We start from the raw sequence: 16,785 nt of genomic DNA, 5'->3' as shown, positions 1-16,785 counted from the left end.
GATGGTTGGATGGCATCACCAACTCGATGGACATGAGTTTGGACAAGCTCCAGGAGATGGTGAAGGACAGGGAAGGACTTGCTTTACTGCAGTCCGTGGGGTTGCAAAGAGTCAGACATGACTGAACAGCCAACAGTTGAAAGAGGTAAAACCAGACCTATAGCACAATTTTTATCAAAACGGACACCATAAGAACAATTAATTAAATGCAGAGGATGTCCAGAAAAATGTGATCAATACTATATTTTGTTTTGTTTTTTTTCAAAGCTAATGTCCCTGTATCTTTTTTTCCAGCTGATTTAAACAACGGCAATATTCACAAATGTAAATTGAATTGACTTAAAGTGTCTCCACTTTCCTAGCAGAAGAAAGTCCCTTCATTTCGCAAGTTGATTTAGGGACCAACTGATCTGATCTGATAAGCCACTAGGGCTTTATGGGCTTCCCTGGTGGCTCAGAGGTTAAAGCGTCTGCCTCCAGTGTGGGAAACCTGGGTTCGATCCCTGGGTTGGGAAGATCCCCTGGAGAAGGAAATGGCAACCCACTCCAGTACTCTTGCCTGAAGCATCCCATGGACGGAGGAGCTTGGTGGGCTATAGTCCACGGGGTCGCAAAGAGGCGGACACGACTGAGCGACTTCCCATTCCCTTTCATGAGCCACTAGAAAGCTTCAGAAAGAAGGGGTCAGGGCACAGAGACACACACAGGGACAGCCACATGAGGACTCGGGGAGGAGACGGCCGTCCACGCGCCCAGCAGAGAGGCCTCGGGAGGAACCAGGCCTGCCCACACCTGGCTCTCAGCTCCAGCCTCCAGGACTGCGGGAGGGTGAATGTGCACAGTTTCACCTATCCAGTCTGTGCTGTAATTTGTTATGACAGGTTTGGGAGGCTAACCCACACTTATTGTCATTTATTGCAGTGAGTCACACAGGTAAAAAAAAAAAATATGATCCACATTAAAGGAGAAGCTAGACTCCTATCCAAAAAGAAAGAAAGAGTATCACAATCTCCTGTCTGTTTCAGCTTTTCAGGGTGACCGTTACCGCCTTCTGCACCTGCTGGCTCTGTTGGTTAGTTATTAAGTCGGCCCCTGGACCGTAGCCCACCAGGCTCTTCTGTCCATGGGGTTTCCCAGTTGACAATACTAGACTGGGTTGCAATTTCCTCCTCCCAGGGGTCTTCTAGACCCAGGGATCAAACCCTGGTCTCTCACATTGGCGGGATGGTTCTTTACCACTGAGTCACCTGGGAAGCCCATAGTGGAATACGCTGTTCAGTCACTAAGTCGTGTCGGACTCTTCGAGACCTCAGGGACTGCAGCCCACCAGGCTCCTCTGTCCGTGGGATTCTCCAGGCAAGAACACTGCAGTGGGTTGCCATGCTCTCTTCCAGGGCATCTTCCCGACCCAGGGATCAAACCCAGGTTCCTTGTGTCTCCTACATTGGCAGGCGGATTCTTTTACCACTGGGCCTCCTGGGAAACCCCCCTGGATCTGTAACCACACCAAGATCTGCATCACGCAGAGGCAGACGACGGCGTATCTCCCAGGCACTCTAACACATAAGGTCCTGAACAAAGGGACATCACCTATGATGACGTGCATGCCCAGCTTCGCCAGGTGCTTGGCGGTCGAGTATCCGATGCCATCGGTCCCTCCGGTCACTATGGCAACACGTTCGGGTTGCGGAGAGAAGACTGCGGACGAAGAAAGAAAGAAAAAAAGAAAACAAGGGTTAGAAGCGGAGCACGTGTCGGTCCTAATGAAGTCACAAAAGAGGGCGGGATGCCAACAGGAGCTGTGGTTTGATACCTGTGGTTTTGTTCCTGTGAGTTATTTACAGGCTCAGGATGGGAGAGGGTAACACAGGACCGTCGCCCTGACTGATGACTGCCTGGGCTTGCCGGGGGCCCTAGGGGTAAAGCAGCCGTCGACAAGGGTTCTATCCCTGACTCCAGACCCCCTGGAGGAGGAAATGGCAACCCACTGCAGTATTCTTGCCTGGAGAATCCCACGGACAGAGGAGCCTGGTGGGCTACAGTCCACGGGGTCTACAAAGAGTCGGACACGACTGCGCGGCAGAGCACACTTGCACTGTGACAGCCTGGTGTACACACCTCACAAAGCCTTGCTCAACCCCCACAGACACCTCCGCAAGAATGAACGGTGCCAACGTGATGTGCAGAAAGGGTGAGATGAGGGGTGTAGCCCAGGACCCTGGGTGGGGAGTCCTGAATGAATTCTCTCGGGCCAGGCTGTCTGTGTTGTGAATTGGAGGTCTTACACACAGCGGTTGATGTTTCGACCTAAAGCTTGCTGTGTCCGATTCACGGGCAGAGAGAACACACGTGGGGTGGTCTAGAGCGGGGAGGGGGGGGCAGGGGAGGGAAGGGCTGGTCGCTTGGGGTTAGAGAATGCAAACTGTTATATATCGGATGGGGCAACAACAAGTTCCTACTATACAGAGCAGGGGACAGTATTCAATACCCTGTAATAACCATCATGGAACAGGGTATTTAACAAGGTGTGTGTGTGTGTGTGTGTGTGTGTGTGTGGATTATATATATATGGGGCTTCCCTAGTGGCTCAGATGGTAAAGAATCTGCCTGCAATACAGGAGACCCGGGTTCGATCCCTCGGTCGAGAAGATCCCCTGGAGGAGGGCATGGCAACCCACTCCAGGATTCTTGCCTGGAGAATCCTGTGGACAGAGGAGCCTGGAGGGCTACAGTCCATGGGAGGGGGGTGGGTGCAGGTGGATGGAGGCCCAGAGTCTGGGAGCCCCTGCCAGGAAGGGGTAGGGCTGAGTCCTGGACAGACGGGTCACTTTGCATCTGAGCGGTAGGCTTCTAGGTGAGTGAGTTGCTATATGTAGGAAGTGGCTGGTCCTAGGAGGTTTACTATAGGATCAACGCCTGTCAGTTCAGTTCAGTCACTCAGTCGTGTCTGACTCTTTGCAATGCCATGGACCGCAGCACGCCAGGCCTCCCTGTCCATCACCAACTCCCGGAGTCCACCCAAACTCATGTGCATGGAGTCGCTGAAGCCATCCAACCATCTCATCCTGTGTCGTCTCCTTCTCCTCCCACCTTCAATCTTTCCCAGCATAAGGGTCTTTTCAAATGAGTCAGCTCTTCGCATCAGGGGACCAAAGGAGCTTCACCTTCAGCATCAGTCCTGCCAATGAACACCCAGGACTGATCTCCTCTAGGATGGGCTGGTCTCACTGATTTCCTTTAGGATCAACGTAGCAAACATGAATTTGGTATCTTCCCTGTCTCCTGTATTTTATTTTACAAAATTCCTTTTCTCCAGCAAAGTACACTTGATTTACGATATTTTTATAAGTTTCAGCGATACAACAGAGTCACCATTTTTAAAAGCTATACTCCATTTCTATGCATGTTTATCACTACGTCATGTCCGACTCTTTGCGACCCCATGGACGGCAGCCCACCAGGCTCCTCCATCCACGGGATTCTCCAGGCAAGAGTACCAGAGTCGGTTGCCATTTCCTCCTCCAGGGGAGCTTCCCAACCCAGGGATCAAACCTATGTCTCCTGCATTGCAGGCAGATTCTTTACCACTGATCCACCAGAGAAGCCATAATAAATACGGTTAGGACATCTAAATAGAGGCTTTGAAAACATAAAATTAGATCCATAACTCCTAAGACACATCTAAATAAACTCCAAGAGGAAAAAAACTAAACACTGAAAATATTCAAAGAATGCAAAAATGTACCTTTAACCTCAGACCAGGAAACTCTTTGCTAATTCTAAGGCAAAACACCAATTTCACTCCAAAAAAAAAAAAAAAATTGTATACTGTTGACCAAAAAAAAAACCACCAAGGGATTTCCCTGGTGATCCAGTGCTTAAGAACCTGTGCTTCCATTCCAGGGAACAAAGGTTCAGTCCTTGGTCAGAGAACTAAGATCCCACATGCCTGGCAGCATGGCCCCCCAAAATTAATTATTTAAAATAAATGTGTACAAAAACAGCATAAGCAAAGTCAGACAGAAACAATGAACTGGGACAAAGTCTGCAACTCTCGTCGCATTCAAAGAAGTATTTTCCTAAAATGCAAAGAGTTCTGAAAAGCCAAGAAATAAAAGTCTCTACAGGGAAGAAGGACAAAAGCATCTGTTGACATAAAAACATATTTAAGAAACTTCCCTGGTGGTCCACTGATTAAGACTTCACCTTCCAATACAGAGGTTGTGGGTTTGATCCCTGGTCAGGGGGCTAAGATTCCGCCTTAGGGTCAAGACCCCAAAACTTAACTTAGAAACAATACTGCAACAGATTCAACAAAGATTTAAAAACAAAAACTTGTGACCGCGCGCCATGGACTGCAGCCACCAGGCTCCTCTGTCCATGGGATTCTCCAGGCAAGAATACTGGAGTGGGTCGCCTCCTCCAGGGGATCTTCCTGACCCAGGGATCACACTCATGTCTCTTACATCTCCTGCACTGCAGACATGTTCTTTAATGCTTGAACCATCGGGGAAGCCCCAGAAACAATACTGTAACAAAATCAGTAAACACTTAAAAAAAGCTTAAGACAGAAACAATCTTATAACACAGAGAATGAAGTGAAATGAAAGTCGCTCAGTTGTATCTGACTCTTTGCGACCCCATGGACTGACTATATAGTCCATTGAATTCTCCAGGTCAGAATACTGGAGTGGGTAGCCTTTCCCTTCTCCATGGGAATCTTCCCAACCCCAGGGATCAAACCCAGGTCTCCCTCATTGCAGGCGGATTCTTTACCGTCTGAGCCATCAGGGAAGCCCTAGAATACTGGAGTGGGTAGCCTTTTCCAGGGGATCTTCCCAACCCAGGAATTGAACTGGGGTCTCCTGCACTGCAGTAGGATTCTTTACCAACTGAGCTATCAGGGAAGCCCAAAACAAATACAGTAAAGGCTTTAAAACAATAAAAATATATTTTAAAAATTTAAATGCTTAAAAAATAACAAACAAACAAAAACATATTGAAATGGCCCTTCAAATCACAGGACCAACTTTACACCCAGTGAGGGATGTGTTAATAGCTAACGAAAACCGCAAGATACCATCTGACCCAGCAGGTTGGTGAGAGTTCAAAACATCACGTTCTCCGGTGTGGCCACGGGGACAACGCTCTGACCCACAAAGTGGATAGGAGTGCAAAACGGCTCGGTCCCCGTCGGGGAAAACTCTGTAGTATCTACCCCAATTACATGTGATTCTATCGTTTGATCTCACAAAGTCACTTCCAGGAATCGGCTGTGAAGAGGCCAGGTCAGGTGCCAACTCAGAGCTCTTTGCAACAGCGCTGTGTCTCCATGCAGAAACCATGTATCAGCCAGCTGCCGTTGTAGTCCTTTGCTCTCCAAGTCGTGTCTGACTCTCTGTGACCCCACGGACCATCGTGAATTTACAAAGATTAAACCTTATGCATTCTTGCAAGAGCTTTGTATTTTTAAACTCCCTTTTTGAGGTCTTTGACCCATTGAGAGTTGATGTAAGGGTCTATTCATAATAGTGGAGTATGCGGTATTCTGTTTAGTCGCTCAGTCGTGTCTGATTCTATGCAACCCCGTGGACTGTAGCCGGCCAGGCTCCTCTGTCCATGGGTTTCTGTAGGTTTGTGTCCGACTCTTGTGACCCCGTGGATGGCAGCCTGCCAGGCTCCTCTGTCCATGGGATTCTCCAGGCCAGAATCCTGGAGTGGGGTGCCATGCCCTCCTCCAGGAGAGCGTCTTGACGCAGGGATCGCACCCGAGTCTTATGTCTCCAGTGCTCTGTAAATTCAGGATGCTAACCTGACCCCAACCGCGCCAGCTGCCCATCCCAGACAAGCGTACCAGCCGCCCTGTCAAAGCTCTCACCTGCTCGTCTAATTCTAAAACCATTCAGTTTTGCAGCCTCCTGGTCCGACACTGCAAGAGGCAACTACTTGCCCCAGGGTTTGGGTCTGGACGGCCAGGCGCTCATGAAGAAAGGCAACCACAGGTTCCCCGGTGGCTTGGAGGTAAAGGACTGGCCGGGCCAAGGCAGGAGACACGGGTTCCAGCCCTGATCTGGGGACGATCTCACACACCACGGCAGCATCAACTGTCCTCCAGGGCCCGGAACCCGCAACTCCTGAAGCCCGTGTTCCGCAAACTGCGAAGTCACCGCAATGATAAGTCCACACACTCCAACTAGACACCAGCCCCCTCTCTCTGCAACGAGAGAACGCCCACGTGTAGCAACCAAGACCCAGCAGAGCCAAAAGTAAACAATCAATAAAAAGCAATTAAAAAAAAAAAAGGCAGCTCAGATCTTGGCAAACGAACGATTGGCAAAGGCACAGCGTTTGCAGGGCGAGCCGAGCGCTCCCTTGCGAGCTATGTTTAGACACGCCACGGTCATGCTTCTGTCTAAGTCGGAGGGCTGACCTCACGGCTTGGGGATGGGCAGCAGCTTGGGAAAATAGCAGCATGACAGGGCTCCGTACGCCGAGCTCGCGACACGTGAGAGCCTCCCCTAAAGTCACGGGGAAGAACAAATCTGACTCCGTCTCTTGTCGCTCAGTCGTGTCTGACTCCTTGCGACCTCGTGGACTGCAGCACGCCAGGCTTCCCTATCCTTCACCACCTCCTCCTGGAGCTTGCTCAAAATCATCTGTATTGGATCTTTCTTTTACTTTAACCTTTGTACTCTTTTGCTTTGCGTTACAAATGTTGCCCATAGCCTGTAATAGGGACAGTTCACTCTCAGGTTCTGATCTTTAAGGGCGTGACCCTTTTCCCCTCACAGAGAGATTTAAAAAGTTGCAGAAGAGAGAATAACCTTTGTTTGGTTGCAGATTTATAGTAACATTGTAGACAGGATAGTTCATTGTTAGGTTCTGACCTTTAAGGGTATCACATTCATAGATGAAAAGTTGCAGAATAGAAAATAACATTTGTCTTCTTGGAGGGTCATCAGTTCAGTTCAGTCCTCAGTCCAGTGGGATCTAACACCAAAAACACATTCTCAGTCTCAGATCTTTAGGAGTATAACCCTTTTCCATTCACAGAGACATTTAAAAAGTTGCAGAATAGAGAATAACCTTTGTCTGCTTGGAGGCTTAGAGTAACATTATAAATAGACAGGATAGTCCATTCTCAAGGCTCTGACCTTTAAGGGGACAACGTTCTTCCATTCACAGGGAGATAAGAGGTTGCAGAACAGAGAAAAACACTTGTGTTGTTGGAGGTTAAGATGAGCATCGCGAGGGACACGGATTGCAGAACCAAGAAGTCTGCAGCCACTAACCTCACCCCCTCGCTCACCTGGCCCTTAACAAGGCTTTGCTGAAACATCAGGAGGCTCAGGATTTGAGGGCAAAAGACACCTGTCTCCTTGCATGAGCCTGCAGTAAAGCTTTCCCTGCTCCAAACTCCCAACATTTCGGCTTGTTCATCTGTACTGCACTGAGCAGACAGACTTGTATTAAGTAACAGAAGAGGAAGGTGTGTGTGTAATTCACTCATAAAAACAGCAGAAGATGTGGTGACGCTGGTTGTTTTTTCGCGAATGATGAGAAAAAAACAACAACAACCAGGAAAGCAAGGACAGCTTCTTTAAGCAAGACGCAGACACTGTGCAGGAAATAATCTATCACTCGGACCATGAAAAGACGGCTTCATCCCAGGGAGCCAAAAGTGCCTCAGAAGACAGCAAAAGGAAAAACAGAAACGGTGCCATGTGGGAAGAAGGTCACGTTCTTTGTCTACAAAGAGTTCTTGCAAAATAATCTGAAAACATTTAACAACTCTCTGGAAAAGCGAAAAGAAGGAAACAAACAAGAAATTCACCGGGACCGAAAAAGACACAGATGTAGACAAGGATGTTGGAACTGGCTCAGTCCTGTCTAACTCTCTGTGACCCCGTGGGCTGTAGCCCACCAGGCTCCTCTGTCCATGGGATTCTCCAGGCAAGAATCCTGGAGTGGGTTGCCATGCCCTCCTCCAGGGGGTCTTTTCCGACCCAGGGATCGAACCCGAGGCTCCTGCACTGCAGGGAGATTCTTTACCACTGAGAACCATGATGGGGAATTTTCAAACCCACACGCACACATAAATCGCAAGTATCACACAGACACAGGAGTGAACACAAGTTAGGGCAGGAGATGCGGCCGAAAGCACTGCATTGCATCAAGTCAGCCTGCTGGTCTGGGATATGGTACCTGTAACCGTCATGATACAAGAGGGCTCCTCTCGCGGAAAAACAGGAGCACATTGCTCCATTATATTCTTTATAATTGTACCTGAATCTAAAACTATCTCAAACTAGCAGCTTTTATTTACGTGCGTATTTTGGCTGCTACTCCCAGCCTGCAGCTCCCCAACCAGGGATCGAACCTGAGGTCCCGGCAGTGAGAGCACCAAGTTCTAACGGCTGGTCCGCCCGCCAGGGGAGTCCCAGGAACTTTTTGTAAAAAGCCTAAACTCATGCCTTCAAGAAAAAAAAAAAGAATATAGCCTTCTTAAAGTACAAAGCAAGGAGATCCAACCTGTCCATCCTAAAGGAAATCAGTCCTGAATATTCATTGGAAGGACTGATGCTAAAGCTGAAACTCCAATCCTTTGGCCACCTGATGCGAAGAACTGACTCACTGGAAAAGACCCTGATGCTGGGAAAGATTGAAGGCGGGAGGAGAAGGGGGCAACAGAGGATGAGATGGTTGGATGGCATCACCGACTCAATGGATGTGAGTTTGAGCAAGCTCCAGGAGATGGAGGCTGAGGTCCATGGAGTCAAAAGGAGTCAGACATGACTGAGCCACTGAACTGAACTGAACTGAACTGAACTGACAGTATAAAGCGAAACGGGGCTTCCCTGGTGGCTCAGCGGTAAAGAATCCGCCTTGCAACACAGGAGACACGGGTTCAGTCCCTGGTCCAGGAGGATCCCACATGCCAGGGAGTAACTAAGCCCAGTGAACCACAACTCCTGAGGCTGAGATCTAGAGCCTGGGAGCCAAACTCCTGAAGCTTGCGTGCCCTGGAGCCCAGGCTCTGCAACAAGAGAAGCCCCCACGTGAGAAGCCCCCGCTCGCCTCAACTAGACAAAAAGCCCACGTGTAGCGACAAAGACCCAGTGCTACCAAAAATAAATACACAAATACATGAAATTAAAAAAAAAAACAACCACCTCAAAACAAAGAACTCTGCCATCTTGGCCCCTGTCCAGCTATGTTGAAATGACCCGAGCTTTGTGGCCACTTTTAGAATTGGGGGCCTACTGCATGCCTGGTCCCTTTTTTATCAGATACCGGCGGCTGGACGCCCGGCCGAGGCTCCTCGCTGTCATGAGACAGAAGTGGGCGCCAGGTACAGGGGTTTTGATAGCCCAGGGCAGCGGCAACACCGTCTCCCCTCTGTTATCTATGAGGTTCCTGGACTTTGATTTATGTTCCGCGTTTCCTATCTTCTGCAGACACGTGTAAGCCGCTGTGAATTCTCTGTGAGAGCACGTGGGTCGCCTATTCACTGCTTCACCCCTTAAATCTTTGCTCCTGTGCTCTCCTGGGAGACAACAGAAGTCTGCTAGGAGAGCATCGGGGAAAGAGAAATCCACGCCACAGTGAGTGACTGGTTCACAACTGCGTAAACGGCTACTATATTAAAGGGAGGAGGGAGAGGGGAGGACGGAAGGGGAGAGAGAGAGGAAAAAGAAAGAGGAAAAAAGGAGAAAATGGAGAAAGAGGTAAAGTAAGAAAGGGAGAGAGGAGGAAAGAAAGGGCGGGAGAAAGGAAGAGACTATAAAGTTAGCGAGGAGGTACAGAAATCAGAACCAACACAAGGTTGATGCGAACGTAAGCTGGAGTGGCCACTTTGGCAAAGAGTCTGACAGGTGGCTCTTCAAGAGGTTAAACATGGAGAGACAAGAGCCCAGCTGCGCCACACCGAGGTGTCAGTCTATCCCGGAGAAAGGAAACCATGCATCTGCTCACACACGCATGATGAAGCTAGATTCAGAGGAGCTTGATTCACAACAGCCAGAAAAGTGAGAACAGCCCAAGTGTTGACGGACTGATGGATGGATGTTGGATGGATGGATGGGTGGGTGGGTGGATGAATGATAGATGGATGATGGATGATGGATGGATAATGAATGGATGGATGATGGATGGATGGATGGGTGGGTGGATGGATGGATGGACAGACGGATGATAGATGATGGATGGATGGATGATGGATAGGTCGATGGATGGATGGATGAATGGATGGATGGATGGTGTATGATGGATGGATGGTGTATGAGGGATGGATGGATGGATGAATGGATGATGGATGGATGGGTGGATGGATGATGGGTGGATGGGTGGATGGATGATGGGTGGATGGATGGGTGGATGGATGATGGGTGGATGGTTGGTTGATGGATGAATGGATGGATGGATGGTTGGTTGATGGATGAATGGATGGATGGATGGTTGGTTGATGGATGAATGGATGGATGGATGGATAGATGGATGGATGATAAGATAGTATATGGTGGATGGGTGGGTGGATGACGGGTGGATGGGTGGATGGTGGATGATGGATAGATGGATAGATGGATGATGCATTGATGGATGGATAGATGGTTGGATGAGTGGCTGGATAATGGGTGGATGGATGATAGCTAGATGGATGATGGATGAGTAGATGGGTGGATGATGGATAGATAGATGGATGGATGAGTGGGTGGATGGTGGGTGGATGGGTGATAAATGGTGTATTATGGATGGATGGATGGATGGGTGGATGGATGATGGATGGATGGTTGGTTGATGGATGAATGGATGGATGGAGAATAGATGGATGGATGATAAGATAGTATGATGGATGGATGGTTAAACAGCATGAGGCCCATCCACACGGTGGAATACGACACAGCCATGAAAATGAGTGAAGCTCTGACACAGGCTACCATGTAGATGGAAACCCCAAACACACGATGTTCAGAGACAGAAATCACATGCGAAAGGCCATATATTTCATGATCCAATTTATACAAAATGCAGAAATAGGCAAACATATGGAGACAGAGTGTGTACACTGGTGTTTTCCAGGGGCCGGGGAGGAGGGAGACGAGTGAGGAACAGCAGGTAGTAGGTACAGGAATCTTTTTGTGGTTGCTGTTGTTTAGTTGCTAAGTCGTTTCCGACTCTTTCACGGCCCCGTGGACTGCAGCCCCACCAGGCTCCTCCACCCATGAGATTTCCCAGGCAATGACACTGGAGTGGGTGGCCATTTCCTCCTCCAGGGGAATCTTCCTGACCCAGGGATCGAACCTGCGTCTCCTGCATTGCCAGGAGGATTCCTTACCACTGAGCCATGTGGGAAGGAGGTGATAAAAAGAAGTTCAAAAATGACATAGGGGTGGTGCTTGTCCAACTCTGCAAATACCCTAAGAACCCCTGAATTGTGCCATAGAAAGGGTGCATTGTATGGTGACTACAGTCTCAGTTTAAAATGGGGGAAACGCTGTGTTTAACCATGAATAATGGGGGCTGAGTGGTACTTGGAAGTTCTGGCTTTCTTCTCAGAGACGAATAATAACCTACACTACCCACCTTTTCCTGCTGCTGTTACCAACACTGTCCACTTTACTATGCATGTGGTATGGTGTGCTTGGCCACTCAGACATGTCTGACTCTTTGCAACCCCATAGACTGTAGCCCACCAGGCTCCTCTGTCCGTGGGGACTCTCCAGGCAGGAATACTAGAGTGGGCTGCCAGTCCTGTCTCACGAGTCCTCAAAATTGAGAGGAAATAATGTTAAAGTGATGCGTGTCTGCCCTTCTAACTCAACTGGCTGCAGGATTCTGTTTTCCCGAAACACAGCATCACTGAGAAAGGCTGTGTTGGTAAACCACGACAATTAAGAAGCTTACGTGTCTCACTAGTGAGAATCTTCTGATAGACGCACCATGAGAAGCGGACTTGAAGGATAAAGTGTCCAGTTCGGACACTGTACCCGCCTGTGACCCATCTTGTGACCACAGAAGAGGAACACGACACTCATTCATTCCGGGGACAGACTGATCTCCAGGCCTTAAGGCGGGAGAGCAAAGCGGGGGCGGAGATGGGAAGGCTTAGGACACAGTTAGGTCACATCATCTATCCATCAGCCCTCAAAGGAGGCTGGCAGAAAAGGAAACAGCCCACAGAGTTGTCCGGACCTTATGTTAAAAAGTTCCTTCGTCCTCAAACATCTCTACCCATGCCCTGATTTCGTCCTTTCTCGTGAGTGAGTAATATTCCATTGTATGTATGTACCACAGTCTTATCCATTCATCTGTTGATGGCCAGCTAGGTTGTTTCTATGTCCTGGCTATTGTAACACAGGGGTGCTGTGAGCACTGGGGCGCGTGTATCTTTTTAAATGAGGGTATTGTCTGGCTGTGTGCCTAGGAGTGAGACTGCGGAATCACACGGTAATAATGTGTTTAGCTTTCTAAGGAACCTCCATGCTCTTGAGCCTACATCAATTGACATTGCCACCGACGGTGGAGTAGGGCTCCCTTCTCTCCACACCCTCTCCAGCATTTATTGGGTGTAGATTTTTTTGATGGTGGCCATTCTGACCAGTGGTACCTCATGGTCATTTTGAGGTGAATTTCAGTTCATTGTATAGCAGACATTAACACAACGTACTGAAGCAAGTATACCCCAATTTAAAAAATAATAAGATTAAATTGAATATTTAAAAAAACAATTTAAGTTACTCAGTGCTGTGAGCAGTGGTCTGAGGAATGAGAGTGTCAATGTGTTACACATGTCACATTTTCCAGTGAATTTTGCCAACAGACCCACGTCTCCCTGGTCACCCCGAGGACAAGGCTCATTGATCTCCACCCCCATCTTCCAAAAGAACAGAGGACAAGAGAAAAACAGTGTCAGTGGGGGTGTCTACAGGAAAATTCTGCAACCTCCCTAGCTGTATGCCACGTAACACCAAAGGAATAGTCTTCACAGCCAAGAACACTCTTCAGAATTCTTTTGTAATGAATACATCTCAGGCATATTTTTTAAACCCTAAATAAGCCCAAGTCCTCAGGATATTCCAAGTGATCAGGAAACTTGCTTTGGGGGGAACACAACCATAAGCTGAAGGACCAAATGGCAGGGCCCCCAGAAAATTTTACTGAACTACACGATTTAATGGGTGGATTATTTGTCAGTTATCCTAACAGAAGTCAACACTACACATTCATTGGAAGGACTGATGTTGAAGCTGAAGTTGCAATATTTTGGCCATTGGATGCAAAGAGCCGACTCATTGGAAAAGACCCTGATGCTGGGAAAGATGGAAGGCGGGAGGAGAAGGGGGCGACACAGGATGAGATGGCTGGATGGCATCACCGACGTGACAGACATGAGTTTGGGTGAACTCCGGGAGATGGTGATGGACAGGGAGGCCTGGCATTCTGTGATTCATGGGGTCGTAAAGAGTCAGACACAACTGAGCGACTGAACACACATGCATTCACGGCTGACAGGGACTCAGCTTCTGTGATACTGGCATCTCTAATTGGCTTTCTTGTAGTACAACCTATGCACATAAAGTATGTACTACTTATAGGTCTCTCCAGAGACACACATCAAGAGCACACACAGAGAGCAAGGCAGAGAGAGACACAGACATGTCTGGATGTGAGAGCTGGGCCATAAAGAACACTGAGCACCAAAGAATGGATGCTTTGGAACTGTGGTGTTGGAGAAGACTCTTGAGAGTCCCTTGGACTGCAAGGAGATCCAACCAGTCCATTCTGAAGGAGATCAGTCCTGGGTGTTCATTGGAAGGACTGATGCTGAAGCTGAAACTCCAATACCTTGGCCACCTCATGCGAAGAGTTGACTCATTGGAAAAGACCCTGATGCTGGGAGGGATTGGGGGCAGGAGGAGAAGGGGACAACAGAGGATGAGATGGCTGGCTGGCATCACCGACTTAATGCACATGAGTCTGAGTGAACTCTGGGAGTTGGTGACGGACAGGGAGGCCTGGTGTGCTGTGATTCATGGGGTCACAAAGAGTCGGACACAACTGAGGGACTTCACTTTCACTTTCACTTAGGGAACCGCAGTCTTTTTTCAAATTGACATCATCAACTGATAAGATGAGGCCCACCCACATTATGGCAGATAATCCAGTTAACTCAAAGTCTACTAACTTCAATTTTTTAATGTGGGGCCATTTTTATAGTGTTTATTGAATTTGTTACAATACTGCTTCTGTTTTTGTTTTTTTTTTTTTTTTTTTGGGGGGGCGGTGGTGGTTTGTTGCAACGAGGCAAATACTGGTTGCTATATCAAAGTTACTGAAACTAGGTGCTTTAAACCACAGGCGTGATTCTCAGAGTCCTGCCCACTGTGGGTCTGAGATCACAGAGTAGATTAGTTGCCAAGAGGCAAAGCTCTCCTCCTGGTCCGTACATCTGCACACTTGCTGTATCCTCGTGTGATGGAGAGATAGCTCTGATTTCTCTTCCCCCCCTCACAAGGCCACTCATCCCATCATGGGGACCCCACCCTCATGGCTTCATCTAACCCTCATCACCTCCCAAAGATTCCCCTCCACATCCCAGCACATCCCCTTCGGGGGCCAGGGTTTCCACATATGAATTCCAGGGGGATACAGAGACTCAGTCCACAGCAAGCTCACACCGTCTCAGCTGGAGGTGTGGACCTCGGAAGGCTGGAGGTGAAGGAGGAAAGGCAAGGCTGGGGGCTACCTGGTAGGGCTTCTCTTGAGCCGTCAGCAGATCCCTACCTACTTGCTGTCACCCCTGACTGTGGCTGTGCTCCTCCCGTTATCCCACCTTCCCAGCCCCGATACACACCAACCCCCACTAGGGTGATCAGGTCAAAACCAGGCAGGGATACCACCAGCGCTTCCCAGGGACGTCTGTCCTGCAAGACGCCAGGCACACAGCCTCGCCACTGGCTCGGGCACCACACCCACACCCTCTCTGGGATCCCAGGCCGGGTTCTTTCCCGAGGCCAAGCACGCTGTGGCAGCCTGGGCAGGTCTGACCACACCCCTGGGGCTGGCCACCAGGGACCCAGGCGTGAGATCCTAGACGTGAGCGGAAAAGGAGGTGACCCAGTTACTGCTTCCCAGAGCTGGTCCTCACACATGACACTCTGCCGCCTGGAGACCCTGATCTGGGAACAACCTGGAGACCCCCATCATCTGAGCCCCACCTGGAGACCCCCACCATCTGAGCCCCCCCTGGAGATCTCTCATCATCTGAGCCCCATCTGGAGACCCTCATCATCTGAGCCCCACCTGGAGACCCTCGTCATCTGAGCCCCATCTGGAGACTCTCCGTCATCTGAGCCCCCCTGAGACCTTCATCATCTGAGCCCCCCTTGGAGATCCCCATCTGAGCCCCACCTGGAGACCCTCATCATCTGAGCCACACCTGGAGACCCTCACCATCTGAGCCCCACCTGGAGACCCCCACCATCTGAGCCCCACATGGAGACCCCCATCATCTGAGCCCCACCTGGAGACCCTCATCATCTGAGCCCCACCTGGAGACTCCCATCATCTGAGCCCCCTTGGAGACCCCCACCATCTGAGCCCTACCTGGAGACCCCCACCATCTGAGCCCCCTTGGAGACCCCCACCATCTGAGCCCCACCTGGAGACCCCCACCATCTGAGCCCCACATGGAGACCCCATCATCTGAGTCCCACCTGGAGACCCTCATCATCTGAGACCCTGATCTGGGAACAACCTGGAGAACCTCATCATCTAAGCACCATGCAGAGACTGTCCTCTCTGAGCCTCACCTGAAGACCTTCATCATCTGAGCTCCCCTGGAAACCTTCATCATCTGAGCCCCACCTGGACACCCCCATCATCTGAGCCCCACCTGGAACCTCCAACATCTGACTCCCGCCTGGACACACGCATCATCTGAGCCCACCTGGAGATCCCCATCATCTGAGCCCCACCTGGAACCTCCAACATCTGACTCCCACCTGGACACCCGCATCATCTGAGCCCACCTGGAGACCCTCATCATCTGAGCCCCACCCTGAGACCCCCATCATCTGAGCCCCACCTGGAACCTCCATCATCTGACTCCCACCTGGACACCCTCATCATCTGAGCCCACCTGGAGACTCCCATCATCTGAGTCCCACCTAGAGACCCTCATCATCTGAGTCTCACCTGGAGACTCCCACCATCTGAGCATCCCCTGGAGATCCCTCATCATCTGAGCTCCCCCTGGAGACCCCCATCTGAGCTTCACCACCCACAGCCCAGGAGACTCTCCATCATCTGAGCCCCACCTGCAGACCCTCATCATCTCACTCCCACCTGGAGACCCTCATCATCTGAGCCCACCTGGAGACCCTCATCATCTGAGTCCCCCCTGGAGACCCTCATCATCTGAGCCCTACCTGACACCCTCATCATCTGAGCCTCACCTGGAGACCCTCATCATCTGCGTCCCACCTGGAGACCCCCATCATCCGAGCCCCACCTGTAGACCCCCATGATCCGAGCCCCACCTGGAGACCCCCATCATCCGAGCCCCACCTGGAGACCCCATCATCTGAGCCCCACCTGGAGACCCCCATCATCCGAGCCCCACCTGGAGACCCTCATTATCTGAGCCCCTCTGGAGACTCTCTGTCATCTGAGCCCTCCTGGAAACCCCCTTCATCTGAGCCCTTCTGGAGACTCTCTGTCATCTAAGCCTACCTGGAGACCTTCATCATCTGAGCCCCACCTGGAGACCCTCATCATCTGAGC

General features: G+C 50.0%; 1 protein-coding gene across 4 annotated transcripts in view; it reads right to left on the bottom strand.

Annotated features, from left to right (window-relative positions):
* The window catches only part of DHRSX (dehydrogenase/reductase X-linked), a 149,024-nt gene that overhangs the window by 107,581 nt on the left and 24,658 nt on the right, over nt 1–16,785 (bottom strand). For 3 of the 4 annotated variants that reach the window (XM_055563114.1, XM_055563115.1, XM_055563113.1), the window contains exon 2: nt 1,591–1,698. In XM_055563114.1, the coding sequence (XP_055419089.1) occupies nt 1,591–1,698 (108 nt within the window). Of the gene's footprint in view, nt 1–1,590; nt 1,699–6,887; nt 6,993–16,785 lie in introns of those variants that run through there. The other variant, XM_055563116.1, reaches the window with a different exon arrangement.

Source organism: Bubalus kerabau, chromosome X (assembly GCF_029407905.1).
Source record: "Bubalus kerabau isolate K-KA32 ecotype Philippines breed swamp buffalo chromosome X, PCC_UOA_SB_1v2, whole genome shotgun sequence".
NCBI lineage: Eukaryota > Metazoa > Chordata > Mammalia > Artiodactyla > Bovidae > Bubalus > Bubalus kerabau.
The sequence above is the reverse complement of the archived record's forward strand: the minus strand, read 5'-3'. Positions and strand labels throughout refer to the sequence as shown.